Source organism: Dipodomys spectabilis, unplaced genomic scaffold (genome assembly GCF_019054845.1).
Source record: "Dipodomys spectabilis isolate Male_0828 unplaced genomic scaffold, ASM1905484v1 ptg000017l, whole genome shotgun sequence".
Taxonomy (NCBI): Eukaryota; Metazoa; Chordata; class Mammalia; order Rodentia; family Heteromyidae; genus Dipodomys; species Dipodomys spectabilis.
In genome coordinates, this window is record NW_024870694.1 from 18,773,924 (window position 1) to 18,791,545 (window position 17,622).

The 17,622-nt window shown below is 42.0% G+C and overlaps 1 protein-coding gene across 1 annotated transcript; it reads right to left on the bottom strand.

The window, feature by feature from the left end:
- Positions 1-6,702: 6,702 nt before the first annotated feature.
- On the bottom strand, positions 6,703-17,622 carry Fetub (fetuin B). The gene is made up of 7 exons (XM_042669001.1): positions 17,360-17,622; positions 16,939-17,049; positions 15,490-15,577; positions 12,326-12,489; positions 11,478-11,576; positions 8,973-9,056; positions 6,703-7,188 (listed from the first exon to the last, which is right to left on the bottom strand). Exons 1-7 carry the CDS (start codon positions 17,606-17,608, stop codon positions 6,826-6,828), a joined length of 1,158 nt encoding a protein of 385 aa, XP_042524935.1. The 5' UTR covers positions 17,609-17,622; the 3' UTR covers positions 6,703-6,825.

Consider the following 17,622-nt stretch of genomic DNA (forward strand, 5'->3'; position numbering starts at 1 on the left):
TGTGTTGCACCAAGCAAAGGACTATCATACCAGAGAATTTTATACAGATGTTCCTCAACACACTCACACCCACACCCACACACACACACACACACACACACACATGCATACACACACGATATTGACAAAACAAAGTCTTTGTACATTTCTGTTTTGTAACTGGGTATGTTCACCTTGACCTCAGGTTCAAATAGCCACCTTGTAGGCTGTCAATGATTAGTCAGCCCTGAGGACAAAAAGTTTAGACACACCATTGGTGTGTGAGTGAAACCAGGATAGGTACAAATATGATTATTTCTATTAAGTGGCAGATCCAGAGTATGGTTTCGATCCTAGGCTGCCTATGGGGGCTGCAGTAATTTGCCCCTATCTGCCTGTCTTGGTTGGAAATCTGGAGCACTCTTTGGATTATGACTCTAGAATTCCTCAATTGAATGTAACTGCATCATGTAAGAGATGTGACATGTCCAACAGTTAACATAAAAAGAATTAACTTCAGGAAGAATTGGATGATGAAAAGGCTGCAACCCTGCAGATATTTAATTTCTAATCCTGGATGTTACTTCTTTATTGTGTGATTGTTGGGTGTGGAGTCAAGTTGGGAACAAAACACTAGTTAGTGTCAGGGAATGACGGAAGCAATGATGAAACTTGAGGTATACTGGAATGAGGATATAGGGGACTACAAGTCTGTGTAGTATTCCTGCATGCAATTTGAACCATGCACCAAAGAAAACACATGCAATCAGCAAGAAAGAAGAATTAGCCAACCCCCCAGTAACCCATCCAATATAGCAGTAGTAAAACCCTCCTTTCCGATCTTGATTTCATACTGGAAGCACTGCAAGATCTTTTAAAAATAAATTCTAGTAGCCAAGAAATGGTGTCTCACACCTGTAATACTACTCAGGAGGCTGAGATCTGAGGGGTTAGCATATGAAGCCAGGCCAGACAGAAAAATCTGAGAGATTCCTATCCCCAACAAACCAGCAAAAAGCCGTCAGTGGAGGTGTGGCTCCAATGGTAGAGCACCAGCCTTGATTAAAAAAAAAAACCCAAGGAAGACTGAAAGGCCATGAGTTCAAGACCCAGTTCTGGCACAACAGCAGCAAAACAAAAATCCTGGTTTTGTGCTAGAGCTATAACTTAGTGGTAGAGCATTTCTCATAGCACATGCAAGGTACTGGGTTCAAGTGCCATCACTTAAAAAATTATGTGAAAAAGAATCAATCTTGGTGGTTAAGACCCTACAATTAAACTTAGAAAGTCTGGGAAGTGGACCTAGATATTAATATTGGTGATTTTAAAATACCTGAGCCTCTAGACAGAACTGTAGGAAGGGAAAGAAGGAAGGGAAAGGATTTGGAGAATGAAAAGGTTGGCATTACATACAATCTTTTCCAAAAGGCCCTGAAAGTGTCTTATATTAAAGGTGGAAGAAAGTGGCTCACACCTGTAACCCTAGCTACTCAGGAGACTAAGATTTGCTGACTGCAGTTCAAAGCCAGCCTAGCAAAAAAGTGTGTGAGACTATTTTTTTTCTACTCCTGGGGCTTGAACTCAGGGCCTGGGCACTGTCCCTGAGCTTCTTTTACTCAAGGCTAGCATTCTACCACTTCAGCACAGCACCACTTCTGGGTTTTTCTGTTTATGTGGTACTGAAAAATCAGCCCAGGGCTTCGTGCATGCTAGGCAAGCACTCTACCACTAAGCCACATTCCCAGCCCACTTGTGAGATTTGTATCTCTAATTAACTACAAAAAAGAGTCAGAAGTGCAGTTGTGGTTCAAGTGCAGGAGTACTATACTTGGGCAATAAAGCTCAGGGATGGTGACCAGGCCCTGAGTTTAAAAAAAAAGTAGAAGAAAGAAGCCAGATATTGGTGGCTCTCACCTATAATCCTAGCAACCACGAGACTGGGATTGGAGGATCACAACTAGAAACTAACCCTGACAGACAAATCCAAGAGACTCTTATTTTTAATTAATCCTTCCCCCTTCCCTCGCGGCCCCCCACCTTCCCACCCACTCCCCCCCCCCCCCCCCCCCCGCTGCCAAAAATGCTGGATGTGGAAGTGTGGCTCAAGTAAGGCATCAGCTTTGAGCAAAAGGAAAAGCTAAGGGAGAGAGCCTAGGCCCTAAATTTAAGCCCCAGAATCAACACATGCGCGTGCGCACACACACACACACACACACACACACACACACACACACACACACACACACACACACACACAAACACACAGAGAAACACATTAAAATAATACTTGAGAACGAAATATTAGAATCAGCAATTTGGCTTCTAAACCCTTAAAGGGAATGATACCACCATATAAACTGCTTGTGCTATAAAATATTTATTCTGGTAACAAGTGCTTTTCAAGTTGCTTTTGCTGAATAGCACTGACTACTTACTTGGGCTCAAGAATTAAGTAAAATAAGAGAAAATCTTGCCATCTCAGCCTTGGTTTTGTATCTGTGTCCTTTGTTCTAAACCACCCACTTTGCCATCATCTTGGAATCCAGGAAAGGACAAGACTGATCAGTGACATTGTTCTGACAAGAAGCTGAAACTATCTCTAAGGAAGAGCAGATCGCTCCCTAAGTGAGGGTAAGTACCTGCAATGATGAGGCTGTTCCCTGGAGCCAGAGATGTCAGCCACGGCTACCAGATTGTTCCTGTAAAGTGATGACAGTGAAAACTTCTCCAGAATTTCGGTAGTGACCAGCCAGCCGGGCCACATCCATAACTTCCAATTCCTTCCCCCAGTTCTTTGTCTATCTAAACCTCTAGCTCACGTCCATGCTCCAAAGATGGCTGAAAGTCTGCAGAAGATCTTTGCAAGGTAAGCCCATCCTATGTAATAAACCTCCTTTCTGCTCTCTTCACCATGGCTCTTCCTTTGACAGACCTGACGTAGAAGCCCCTGACTCAGGCCTGGAGTATAAAATTCCACTTTGATTCCCACTTCACTGGAAGACAAAAATATAGAAGGGCTGAGTTGACAATTTTTCTTTTCTTTTCTTCTTTCTTTCTTTCTCTCTCTTTCTTTCTTTCTTTTTCTTCCTTTCCTACCTCCTTTCTTCATTCCTTCTTTCCTTCCTTCTTTTTCTTTCTCTCTTTTTCTTTCCTTCCTTCCTTCTTTCCCTTCCTTCCTTCCTTCCTTCCTTCTATCCTTCCTTTGTTTCTTCCTGTCCTTGTCCTAGGTCTCAAACTCAGGACCTGGTCACCAACCCTGAACATTTTTGCTCAAAGCTAGTGCTCTACTACTTGAACCAATGTTCTACCTTTGGCTTTTTGGTGGACAATTGGGGATAAGAGTCTCGTGGACTTTTCTGCTTGAAGTTGGTTTTGAACTGCAGTCTTCAGATCCCAGCTTCTTGAGTAGCTACAATTACAGTTGTGAGCCACAGGTGCTCAACTCTTTCTCTATTTAAACTGAACACTCCTGTTAGAATCCCAAAGATGAAATGAAATGCTTACTTTCCCTCTTCCTGGGTACATCTGCTATGTTAATAAATCTACTTCCTCCAATCTTCTTTGATAGGTGTATTGGGGCAAGTAGTGGAACCCAGCATATTGGAATCCGCAGAGTCAGGCCTTTGGCCTAGGATTATGGTTAGGGCAACTCAGAATGACCATGGACTATGCCCCAGATATTGTTAAAAGGCTCCAAACCCGAAAGACAGGGAGGAAAATTATTGATTAAAACAAAACTTGTTTGATGTTCCAATGAACTGAACTCTTAAGCCTTCGAATTATTGCTATATTGGCTGCACACAATATAGAGTGCCTGGTGAACCAAACACTAAGATAGGTGAAGGGATTAGAATACTAGGGTGTGGGAGGATGAGGTGTCAAAGTTGAGAATACATTTTTCCTACAGTACTTTTTTTTTCCCTCTGAGACTTAGATTTCTTAGCTCTTTTGTTTTGTGCTGATCATGGGGCCTGAACTCTGGGCCTGGACGCTGTCCCTCAGCTCTTCAGCTCAAGGCTAGCACTCTACCACTTGAGCCATGAGCCACAGCACCACTTCCGGCTTTTTCTGCTTATGTGGTGCTGAGGAATCGAACCCAGGGCCTCATGCATGTGAGGCAAGGACTCTACCACTGAACCACCTTCCCAGCCCCTCCTCTGAGACTTAGAAGTGTATATAGCAGCCAGGCATCCTCTTACCTTTACTATCTTGACACACACCCATGTATTTTTGAATAAGTAAGGTAATGAAATACATTCAATGCTTTTAAAGAATAAAGGAACAAAAATCTTGAATGATATAACATTCTATCAACTGACCCAGTGAATTTCAATGAAATAATTAAAGACTTACAAGGGTATCTTTTGTAACATTATGGATAAAAACAGTACTGGCCTCAAATTTGGGACCTGGGTACTGCCCCTTAGCTACTTTACTTGAGGCTGGCATTCTACCACTTGGTCCATAGTTCTACATCCAGCTTTTTAGTGGTTAATTTGAGATAAGATTCTCACAGACTTTCCTAACTGTACTGGCTTTGAACCTTGATCCTTAGATCTCAGCCTCCTGAGTAGCTCAGATTACAGGTATGAGCCACCAGAGCTCAGCAGAATATACATACATATATATACATATACATATATATACATACACACACATACATATTATAGCTATTTTAGAAGCAGGGAAAACTTGAGTGGGAAGAAACAGCAAGTTCTTAGGTACTTCTTACCTATTCTTTTCCTATTCATAGCCTTCCCCACTATAAATATTTGAACCTGAAAAGGTACATTTGTTATAATTGATCAACTTTCAATGACACATCATTATCATCCAAAGTTCATAGTGTACATTACACTCTTCTCCCATGAGAGAACACTCTATGGGTTTTGACAATGTTGTAATAACATGTGTCCACCATTATAACATTATAAAATACCCTCTGAGCTCTACCTACTAATCCTTCCCCCTTTCTAATCTCTGGCAACCACAGATGTTCTTACAGTCTTCATAAATGTGCCTTTTCTAAAATACCCTACAGTGGGATTTAAGCAAACATCAAGTATTTCTGGATCAGGATTGAACATTTTCATGGAAACAACTTCTCTCTGAGGCTTAGAATAAGGTTTCTCTCAAAGGCTTGGGCCATCCAAGCTGGTAGTTCACTGTTTCTGAATATGTCTTCCTTTTTTTGTGTGTACTGGTCCTGGGACTTGAACTCAGGAGATCTAGGATCTATCCTTGAGCTTTTATGTTCATGACTAGCGCTCTAACATTTGAGCCACAGCACTATTTCTGGCTTTTGGGTGGTTAATTGGAGAATAAAAATCTCACAGATTCTCTTGCCCAGTCTGGTTTCAAACTACAACCCTCAGATCTCAGCTTCCTGAGTAGTTAGGATTACAGGTATGAGCCACAGATGCCTCCTGGTTTCCCACACTTTTTTTTTTTTTGCACTGGTTATTTTTTAAATTAGGTCTCTTGTTTCCTGTCCAGGCACATGTCTACACCACAATCCTATTATTTTTCACTTTCCATTGGAGCTGGGATTACAGGTATGTACCACCACACCCAGCTTCTTCTGTTGAGATGGAGTCTCAGAGTTTTCTCTCCAATCTGGTTTTATGACCAGAATCTTAACTTCATACATAGCTAGGTTGACAGGTGTGTACCTCTGTGTCCAGCTATTGGTTGAGAAGAAATCTTGTGTGTATGATTGGACAGTCCTCAAACTGCTATCCTTCTGATCTCAGTTTCTCAAATAGCTAGGTTATATGCAAGATCCACTACCACCCAGCACCACATAGGATTTTTTTGTTTTGTTTTGTTTTTGCTGGCTGTGGGGCTTGAACTCAGGGCCTAGGCACTGTCTCTGAGCTCTTTTACTCAAGGCTAGTGCTTTATCACTTTCAGCCACAGCTCCACTTCCAGTTTTTGAGAGGTAAATTGGAGATAAGAGTTTCATGGAGACTTCTCTGCCCAAACTGGCTTCAAACCAGAATCCTCAGATCTGTCTCCTGAGTAGTTTAGGATTACAGGTGTGAGCCACCGGCACCCAGAACCATATAGTTTTTAAATATTGGAAAAAGGACACTAGGATCCAGGAGTTGGTGGCTCACACCTGTAATCCTAGCTACTCAGGAGGCTAAGATCTGAGGATTATGGTACAAAGCTAGCTCAGATAGAAAAGCCAATGATTAACTACAGAAAAGCTGGAAATAGAACTGTGGCTCAAGTGGCAAAGAGCTAGCCTTGAGTAAAAGATTGAAGGAAAGATCCCAGGCCCCGAGTTCAAGCCCAGTACTAGAACACACACAAACATAAAGACTATTATCGAGCGTCATGTTCTAATAAGCCTGGCAGACACTATGGGCACACTTTGCTTCTATGTGACCTCATTTTACTGAGTGACCCAACTATAGAGATATTTAGGCTGGTGAGAAGAGGTCAAGGGCTGAAAATAGCATGGGCAATATCGAGCTAGACTTGACCTTGTAGGCAAAGGGGAGGTCATGAAGGCAACTCTACTGAGCTTCAACTTCTTCCATCTCTTAGGGAAATTCCTTTGGGCAGCTTATGTCTAAAGAGCTGAGCATAAACAGGATGACCATCTTAATAAACCCTTGCTTGGGAGTGCACGTGTTGGTAGGTGGGTATACAGTGTAGCCCACAAGGGGATTTTAGTCTCATTATGCCCATTCCCAACAACACATTGAAGCCAAGAAGAGTCAAAAGGACATACTTTATTAGCCATTGTCTACATTTGAACCTCTCTCTCTGTCCCATTCCTACCACCTCTCATCTTGTACAAGAAATCACACCCACATGGTACACTCTCTGTGATTCTCAGGGCGGGAGAATAAGAGGACTGGTATGCTTGGCAGGCGATGGGCACTGGGTAGAGTGCTGTTCTTTTTTGGGGAAAGGCAGCACACGCAGCTTCTTTTCCTCAGGTCCCATGAAGAGGAAAGACACGTCCACGGTTGTTCCCTGGGGATCTGTGGTCAGGTCCAACTGCACGGGGAAGGCTTCCTGAGGATCTTTCTCTTGAGGATCTTTGGCCTTTTCATCATCCAAGTCAGGGAGGTGCTGGACAGAGCCCCTTGGTATGGGGAAAGCGGAAAGCTTTTTCTTAGATGGATCCTCTGCCTCAGGGAGGATTGGGGGTCCCTGGGTAGCATCAGTATTTTCACTTGCTGGAACCTGAACCTGAAATTAAAAAAAAAAAAATTAATGAATTTTCTAGGGAAAGCCCTGAAAGGTATCAGGCTCAAGCTGTTTTATTCCTTTCTGGTAGAATCTTATACAGTAAAACCAGCTAAAAGGAGGCTGGGAATGTGGCTTAGTGATAGAGTGCTTGCTTTTATGCCTGCCTAGCATGCATAAAGCCCTGGGCGCAATTCCTCAGCACCACATAAATAGAAAAAGCCAGAAATGGTGCTGTGGCTCAAGTTGTAGAGTGTTGGCTTTGAGTAAAAGAAGCTCAGGGACAGTGCCCAGGCCCTAAGTTCAAGTCCCAGGATTGGCAAAAAAAAAAAAATCAGCTAAGAGGATGGGGCTCCTGGTTCAAGGGGGAAAGTAAATACAGATAAGGAACAGAGAAGACCTAGACTTATAAAAGCTTGGCTTCAAGTCTCACAATTTCAGAGCTGAAAATGATCCAGAAAGTCTTGATGAGGTGTCTCTGTTCCCAGTAGTAGCAGCAGGTGGCATGCAGCAGGTGGTATCTTTTATTATTATTATATTATCTACTTTTAAATTAATTAATTATGCATCTACTAGGCTTGAACTCCTGGCCTCTGGCTGTCCCTTGCATTTTGGCTCAAGGCTGAAGCTCTACTATTTAAGTCACACTTCCACTTCTACCTTTCTATGGGTTGACTGGAAATGAGTCTCTCAGATGGGTGTTGGTGGCTCATACCTCTAATCTACTCAGAAGACCCAGATCTGAAGACCACAGTTCAAAGCCAGCCTGGCCAAGAAAGTCTGTGAGCCGCTGATCTCCAATTAACCCAGCAAAAAGCCAGAGGTGGAGGTGTGGCTCAAGTGACAACATGCCAGCCTTGAGCAAAAAAAGCTAAGGGACAGCCCCCAGGCTTTGAATTGAAGCCCTAGTACTGGAACAACAATAACAACAAAAACACTCTGGGATTTGTCTGCTCAGGCTGGCTTTGAATCATGATCTCAGCCTCTTGAGCAGTAGCTAGGAATTGCAAGCATTTGTCACTCCTACCTGGCACTTTTCATTGTTTATTCTGTATTGGACCTTGCATGGCACCCTCATTTAGCTGCTCTTAGTTTCTTTTGGGGAACTGAGTGAGGTCAAAGAGCTCACAGGTGCAGAGCAGGACTGGAAGCAAAGCAGCCTGTACCAGGCTGACTAATATGGGATGCTTAGTAACTTCCATGATGGGGGAACTGAATGTTTTTTTGGTTCTTTGTTTTTTTGTCAGTTGTGAGGCTTGAACACTGGGCTTGGGGGTTGTCCCTCAGCTCTTCAGTTCAAGGTGAGAGCTCTACCACTTGAGCCACAGTACCACTTCTGGTTTTCTAGTAGTTTATTGGAGATAAGAGTCTCACAGACTTTCCTGCCCGGGCTGGCTTTGAACTGCGATCCTCAGATCTCAGCCTCCTGCGTAGCTAAGATTACAGGCCTGAGCCAGCAATGGAATGTTTTCATAGACGTGACTTCTCCTGAGGCTGGGAGTAAGACTTCTTTGGGACACTGAATTTCATGTCTCAGAAGCTTGGGCCATCCAAGCTGGTTGTTCATTGTTTCTGTAATCTTAAGCCATATTGTAATTAGAGTATGGCAGGGCTCTAGTCAGCTACCATGAATGAGTGTGACTAGCTCCAACCAATAGATGTCCCCTTCGGATAGCTTGAATAAAGTGAGGATCTTGGATCTCAAAAGAGGCTGGTGGGTCATGGTGGGTATACACAAATACAATGCTCTTTTCTTTCACAAAGGACAATTAGATTGAAGAAAATACCTGTGATTCAAAGAAGTCACAAGATACAGTAACAAACTTATCTTCTGGTGTTTTAGTCAGAGAACCTTCGCAAAGACCAACAGACTGAAAATAAAGAAAAATACAAGGTCATGTCAGTGTTAAGATTACTATAAGCGGAAATCAGCTCACTTTCTGCTTCCATTGGCACAGAACCAATCAACATTTTTAAGTTGTTGTTTATGATAGACAGGCTCTGGCCCATTCCCTGCAAATCATCTCTACCAAGAAATCATACAAACTAGGCTAAATTGCCTCCCGTAATAGAAAACTCCCTATATCTTGAGGAACAAAACTCAACTATTAGAAATGTATTTGCATTGAGCAGAAACCAGTATCTATATAACTTCTACCTGTTGGCTTTAGTTCTATTCTTCTGTCAATTTGAAAACTTGTTTTTGTCTTTTTTTTTAAATGGCATCCCTTCCAAGTATTGAATTTTTTCTTCTTAGACGAAATAACTGTTTCATCACCTTACTGTTATTTTAATATAAAATAAAGATTTTCTTATTACAAATGTAATAAATAGTTCTTTATTTAATATTTAAACAAGAGGAAGATAAAACAATCTGGAATTGATAGAAGACAGTTATTATTTATAATAATTCATTTTCTTCTAATGATTTTCCTGTGTACATATTGTTTTCTAAACATTGGAGCATATTATTATATATCTATTATGTTACTAAGTAATATATTGAGCAAATTCTCTTACCATATTGGATAAGCTTCTATAATTATCTTCATAATAGCTTCCTAGTAGTGTTCTGTATTATTTGTGTGGTGTGAGTGTGAGTGTGTGTGTTTGTATGTGTGTGTTTGTATGTGTGTATGTGTATGTGACAGTCCGGAGGTTTGAACTCAGAGTCTGGGTGCTATCCCAGAGCTTTTGTGCCAAGCATAGCACTCTGCCATGTGAGCAACAGCTCCACTTGTAGCTTTTTGGTGGAGATAAGAGTCTGGGTTTTAGGGGCTGGGAAGGTGGCTCAGTGGCAGAGCGCTTGCCTTGCATGCATGAGGCCCTGGGTTCGATTACTCAGCACCACATAAGCAAAAAGAAAAAAGCCAGAAGTGGCACTGTGGCTCAAGTGGTAGAGCGCTAGCCTTGAGCTGAAGAGCTGAGGTACAGCCCCCAGGCCCAGAGTTCAGGCCCCACAACGGGACCCCCCCCCCCCAAAAAAAAAAGAGTCTGGGTTTTTCTCCCCAGCCTGGCTTGAAACCATGATAATCAGATCTCGGCCTCTTGAGTACTTAGAATTATAGGCATGAGCCACCAACACCTAGCCTTGCTCCTTATTATTTTATAAGCTGTTTTTTGGTTAAACAACTAAAGTGAATCTGATTTTTTTCTTTATTTGTGGGTCTTACGGTTACAGTCCATGAATTATAATACAGTACATAAATGATATGTTAGTAAAGCAGTTACTGTCAATAAATGAGAAATATTTCTGGTACCTTTTGTTCATTGTGCCATAATACATTATAGCCATTTACATTCCCACTAGGTGTTCTTAAAGTGACCCTTTCATTATGGATGTTATTATGGAGCTGCTATTTGACTGTTTCTCTTGTAAAAAGTAGTTCAAGGGCCGGGCGCTGGTGGCTCACGCCTGTAATCCTAGCTACTCAGGAGGCTGAGATCTGAGGATAGCGGTTCAAAGCCAGCCCGGGCAGGAAAGACCGTGAGACTCCTATCTCCAATAAACCACCAGAAAACCGGAAGTGGCGCTGTAGCTCAAATGGTAGAGCACTGGCCTTGAGCTGAAGAGCTGAGGGACAGCGCCCAGGCCCAGAGTTCAAGCCCCACGACCGACAAAAAAAAAAAAAAAAAGTGGTTCAAGGAATGGAACACCATGTTAATGGTCTCTTCTTTCTTTCCTTCCTTTCTTCCTTCCTTCTTTCATTTTCTCTCTCTCTCTTCCTTCCTTCTTTCCTTTGTTCCCTGCCCTCTCTTTCTACTATAGTGCATTTCAAATGTAACCCAATCCAAGTAGGATCACCATCAACCATGAGGAGATTCATCTACATTTTACCATTTTTTGTAGTTGCATCATGTTGCTAATGTAAAGTATAGTTACGGTTGAATAAGGGTTTTTGTCATCGCCTCTGGGCCTGCATAATTTTTTTTATTTTTAAATTTTATGCCAGCAATAGGGCTTGAACTCAGTGGTTGGGCACCATTCCTTAACTTTTCATGCAAGGTTGGTGTTCTACCACTTGAGCCACAGTTCCACTTCTGACTTTTTGCTAGTTAATTGGAGAGAAGAGTTATATGGACTTTTCTTCCTGGGCTGGCTTCAAAAATCAATGATCACATCTCATATTAGCTAGAATTGCATCCATGAAGCCACTGGCCCCCATCTTTGGGTCTGCCTAATTTCTAAATAGGTAATTACTTCTTGAGGGGAAGAGGAGTATCTCATACTTTCTGTAATTTAGTGATCATCTAAATTATGACAATAAGCAAGAATATTCAAATGTACTCACCACAGAGTTTAGAGATTGCAGTGAGCAGCTCTCCTGGGACTTGGTACATGGTGACTCCTTGATTAAATATTCCACAAAGTAAGCAGGGCCAACCACCCACTGTTATGAGACAGGGTTGAGATGTTAAAGTCAAGCCTTTTACTTGGCAGCATTAGATTTACAGAAACAATTCCAATGCCCAGACACAGTGTTACCACACAAACATATTGCCCCACAAGACACAAATCCACTGTCCCTGCAAGACCCCCACAGGAGTCCAACATGCCCCATGATTTGTGTATTTAGAAAACACAATCACTACACCTTCATTGAATTCTTAAATTCTAAACATTTTCCCTTAGTGGGTGAGCTTATTTTTCTTCATAAATAGCTGTCTTTTAGTGTATGTAAATACATGCTCTATATATAAGAGAGAAAATATATATCATATGAGAGTTAGCAACATAATCCAAAATATGAATGAGTCTCCATTATCTCTAACCCAGAAAATTCAGTACCTGCCCCAGGCCCTAACATGGAATAAAAGTCATCTTGCTAAGTCAGATCTGAGCACATAGCAGTAAATAGTGAATCTACACAGACCCCTCTATTGAAGACAATGAATCCATTTCACATCTTAACACCAATGAAGTAAAATCAGGTCATGGGATATGCACAGACGTGCCATGGGATAACAAAGATGAAAACATGACAGTGTCCAACAGATTACCAGAGGAGGAAATATAGAGAAAGGTTCTGGAGTTCTTAAGAAATGGAGAACCAGGATATTTTCTGCTGACCTTAGGAAATTATAGCAACAGTGATGAGATCCATTGTTTGCATAACTGACCTGGTCATTTTAGCCTTACCTGGCTAGAGGCCTTGGTGATTTTTATGAGAGAGTACTGCTTCGAGGGACTCTCACTGTTGAATTTTGCAAGAGACTCAGTCACAGCTTCCAGAACCTCGGGGTCTGACAAGTTGGTGGGGCTGGGGCAATCAGGGCACATAGTATGAATCTTTCTCCGAGAAACTGTTGATGCCAACAAGAGGAATTTATTTTCATAAGTCATGAAAATAACAGAGGCCAAGACTGAACAAACTAGATACTATTCAGTGTTAGTGAGGATGGAGTGGAAAGATCTTTTCAGGGATGAAGATGTGCCTTACAGAGTAAGGCACTTGTCTAAGAAGCACAAGGCCCGAGTTCAAAATCTAGTACTACCAAAAGAAATATTTTTTTTGAGTCCAGTTGGGGGGCCTAAACTCTGGGCCTGGGTGCTGTCCCTCAGCTCTTCAGCTCAAGGCTAGCGCTCTACCACTTGAGCCACAGCGCCACTTCCGGCTTTTTTCTTTTTGCTTATGTGGTGCTGAGGAATCAAACCCAGGGCCTCAGGCATGCAAGGCAAGCACTCTACCACTGAGCCACCTTCCCAGCCCCAGCCAAAAGAAATATTTTTTTTAAAAAAACAAGAGAAAGACAAGCTGGACACGGGTAGCACATTCTTGTAATCCTAGCTACTCAGGAGGCTGAGATCTGAGGATTATGGTTTGAAGCCAGTTCTGGCAGAAAAGTCCAGGAAACTCTAATCTCTTAATTAACCACAAAAAAAAAAAATCCAGAAGTAGAACTGTAGCTCAAGTGCCAGGCTTGAGTGATAAAGCTAAGGAACAGTATCCAGGGCCTCCCCCCCCCCCCCCGCCACATACCCACACACAGAATAATAATAATAAAAGGAGAAAAATATTTTCTGGAACAGAATCTCTTGGCAATGAGTATTCTCTAATGAGCTTTATTTCTTTCATAATAACAAAAGAAATCAAAGCAAGACAGATTTCACCTACCGCAAATGTATATATTCTAGAAATTTTGTTTTAACATGCATAATACAGTATAATCTGACACACCTCCTTCCCAGTTCAGTGTAATTTCTCACCATTGCCTCTATATACTGGGTGCCTTTGAAAGGTTGGGACTTTATTGTTGCCATGTCTTATTTGTTAGTTGGTGCTTAAAACATACTATAACTTTTAACACATAATGTTCAGTAAATGCTTATAGAATAAGAAGATGATAAAAATGAAGGTAGAAGCCTTTCCCTTTGGTTAGAAAATGCAGGTGAGACAGAAACAAATTGGTTGAACCACTGTGACTGGAAAGAATGATCACATTGATGAATAACCCTAGTGTCTGGGAAGAGCTGGAGATGGAAGACAATTTGCTAGTATATCAGGCTATGGATTTTACCTGTAAGCTTTTCACAGGAAAACACATTGTTCAAGCTGGGCACAGGTAGCTCATACCTGTAATCCTATCTACTCAAGAGGCTGAGATCTGAAGATCACAGTTCAAAGCCAGTTTGAGTAGGAAAATTTGTGAGACTGTTATCTCCAAAAAGCCAAGAGTAGAGCTGTGGCTCAAGTGGTAGATCACTAGCCTTGAGCAAAAAAAAAAAGCACAGAAACAATGCTCTGGCCTTGGGTCAAGCCCCAAGACTGGCACAGGAAGAAAGGAAGGAAAGTAGGAAGGAAGGGAAAGGAAAGAAAAGGATTATATATTGGCTGTATTTTGGGAGACTATGAAAGATTATGAAGAGTTAGATCCACAGCTTGTCATTCCTACATTATCACCCATCATTTCCTGACTCTCATAGCGCTGATAACTATGACCATCATACAAGTACTGAGACTGTAAGTTGTTCTCTAATTCATTTTAAGTTAGTCTTCTCTTCAAAGCCAGGAACCTTCAGCTGTGGCTAATGAAAGGTTTGCTCTTTTGCCTTGTCAAGGAAACCAGCTGCATCATTATCACCCGGAGCTGGGTAAAAATGCAGAATCTCAGGCCCTGCCAAGCATACAGAATCAGAATGTGCATTTTAATAAGATCTGCAAGGAATCTCTCTCTCTTTCTCTCTCTCTGTCACACATACCCATAGACACACACACACATACACACGGAGGTTTGATAAGTGTCTACATCCTATTTCCCCATACTATGAATGCTTACATTCACGGACTTTCCCTTTGCAAGAAAAGAAAAGATCCAAAATGAATGTATATGTATATTTCGAATGTCATTCATTTCAAGCTTATTCTTAGCTTATTTAAATATTCAACAATGCTAATGATTCCTTAAACCTGAAAGGAATGAGTGATAGCAAGGAGAAAGAGGGATAATAGAGGATACAAGACTCTACATCAAGGTAGTGCATTATCTATGTTTCATTAGTGGTTTAACCAAGGTTTCATAAGCATGTGTAACAAGGGAGCCCTGACACATTCTTGACTAGAAAGCATTATGGAGAAATGGGGGGAAAAAGTGTTGATGGTATTCCTCAAAGAAGAGAATGAGTTCCAAGGGCAGGAGTCATCAAGGATATGCTCAGTTGGGGGAGAGGCACAGGCAAAATACAGATTAGAAAATGCAATGTGTATTCAGATAATAATGTTTCCAATTGAATGGGATGTCAGGGAAATGATGGCAAAGATGGCTAAAAAGGAGCCTGAGGACAAATTGTAAGATGATGTGCCAGTTATGTTAAGATTGAAAAGGTAGGATTTTATGCAGGAAATAAATATGGAGAAAGTGAAGATGATTTAGGAAGATTCACTGTGGGAAGAGGAGCATTACACATTGAATTTCACTAGCAAGGCAAATACTGGAAGTATTGAATAACTGGGGTTGGAAAAAATAGAAAGCAGGTATTGGTTGGGTGCCAGTGGCTCACACCTGTAATCTTTACTCAAGAAGATGAGATCCGCAGATCCCAGCTCGAAGCTAGCATGGACAGAAAAAAAAATCAAGCAATTTTTATCTCCAATTAACGGCATAAAACAGAAGTAGAGGTATGGCTCAAATGGTAGAGCATCAGACCTGAGCAAGAGCTTAAAGCCCCAAGTTCAAGCCTCAGTACTGACATGCAAAAAAAAAAAAATTGCAAGGGAGGAGAAAGCCTATATATTGTCAACAAAGTTCTGGTTAAGCTCTTTTCTTCTTTTATTAAAATTAACAAAAATCATCACAATCTCTTACCTGGACGAAGAGTACAGTTATAGGCAGGTGTATAGAGAACTCTTCCTGGCTTATTAATATAAAACATCGCTTTGCATTGGCCATAAACCTGGAACCAACAAATACATTTTATGATATTGTAGATGGAAACACGAGGTTTTAAAATACACTTCCCTCCAACCTCAAGTGGAATTTGGAGATTTCATTTTAAAGTAATGAGAAACTTCACAAACAAAACAGTGTGTTGACCAGAGAATTGCGGAACCATTTCCCAACAGTTCTTCACCAGGCTCTCTAGCATCCCTCTCTAGTAAGTGTGAACCACTGAGTTCTAGCCACCAGAAGGCAAACAGACCTGGGAAGGAAACTGTGCTACCACTTCCAGGTCCAGCCCATTTTCCTTGTTCTCTCATGCTCTTCCTTTGTCAGTGACTTGATGCTGGTGAGCATGGGGGACTCTGAAAGCCACAAGTTAATGATAGCGTTGTCTGTGCCATGGCATTGAAGAGGGATCTCCAGATCATCCTACAATAAAACCCCTTCTGAACATGAGCTTCTGTTTTGAACTCTACCTGGGTGAGAACTCAACTACTATCATGTCAGAGTCAGTACACTCTTACTCAGAGTTGTCAGTATGAGGCATTTTAGCAAAGAGAGCCAAATTTTTTTTACTTCTAAACACAATCCTGTGCTCATGCCACTCATTTCGTATCCATCCATGGAAATAATTCCAGGATAGTTCAAAATCAAATGGAAACGGACTATTTTAAGATTTTTTTTTTTTTTGGGTCCAGTTGTGGGGCCTGAACTGTGGGCCTGGGCGCTGTCCCTCAGCTCTTCAGCTCAAGGCTAGTGCTCTACCACTTGAACCACAGCGCCACTTCCGGCTTTTTTCTTATGTGGTGCTGAGGAATCAAACCCAGGGCCTCATGCATTGCAAGGCAAGCGCTCTACCACTGAGCCACTTTCCCAGCCCCTATTTTAAGATTCTTCAATGTCACCATTGGAAGGGTCGATTCTGAGTGCTCTAGGTTCCATGATTCCAGGAAAGCTATCCATGGCGTCTCTGAGAGACCACTCCCATGGTAAACCATCCCTTTTCCTCTTCTCCAACCTCATTATTAATGTTTATTAAACAAAACAAAATGAGTTTAAAATCTCTCCCTCTCCCTCCCTCTTCGTCCCTCTCTCTCCTGATGTTGACCTTAATCCCACATCCAGATTCCTTATCTCAGGTCTTCTCACAACTCAAACACTGGTTCAGAGCCCACAGGAGGTAGAAGACAATCTGGGGGACAGCTTTTATACTCTGCACAGTATTACGCTAATTTGACTTCTCACAAATTCCTCTGATTAAAGTTGGTTCTGTCTACAGCCTTAGAATAAGCACACCGACACTTTGCCCAGATGATTATAAAGAAGAACATTGAAACTCTTCATCCTATTGAGCCCCTAACAACAAACACTTACCGAGGTATGAAGGGTCCTCACATCACAGTCCTTCCATGCTTTCTTGCTAAGCACATGACAGCCAGTCTCTAACACATCCAGTGTGAGGTAGAACAGAGTTCCAATGTCGTCCTATGAGAAGGATAAACACACCACACTCCACATGAGACAGAAATCCACCAAGAATGGATCCTTTATAAGTTGTAAAAAAAAAGAAAAAAACCTTCACTAGGCGTCAGAGGAGCAGAACTGTTACATTTGTTCCTAGCAACAAGGAGAATATTGTAGCACATTCTGGCAGAGGTAGACAGAACAAGTTTAGCAGGGTTTCCAACTTGGTAAGCATCTGCCAACTTGTATTTCTTGGTTCCCACTCCATGACTAGACACTAAAGCCTGCTCAATGCCTGCCATAGAAATGGGGGAGGGAGGCTATTATTTACCTGATACTCTTCCCAAACATCATGCACTCGGTTGAGGCTCAGCACATAGCCATCCTTTTGTTCTCTGTTGATGTCCTGCAGGGCAAAGCCTGCAAAGGTCAGCACATTCGAGTCATTGCAGCCCCGGGAAACCAAAGGTGAGGGGTTCTGGGCCTGCTGGGGTAAGGGGTTCAGGAACGGCTGGGGTGGAGACCTAGCCACACAGCATGCAGCCAGGGTGCAGAGCACCAGAGACTGAAGCCATCCCATTCTGTATGGAACAA

Bases quoted from the DNA above. Each gene is read 5' to 3' on its own strand.
- Fetub (XM_042669001.1), bottom strand. From the start codon at position 17,608: ATGGGATGGCTTCAGTCTCTGGTGCTCTGCACCCTGGCTGCATGCTGT. The intron at 17,050-17,359 runs GTAAATAATAGC...TCCTTCTCATAG, and splicing joins ATGTTTGGGAAGAGTATCAG to GACGACATTGGAACTCTGTT. The intron at 11,577-12,325 runs GTAAGGCTAAAA...GTCTCATAACAG, and splicing joins TCACCAAGGCCTCTAGCCAG to TGGGTGGTTGGCCCTGCTTA.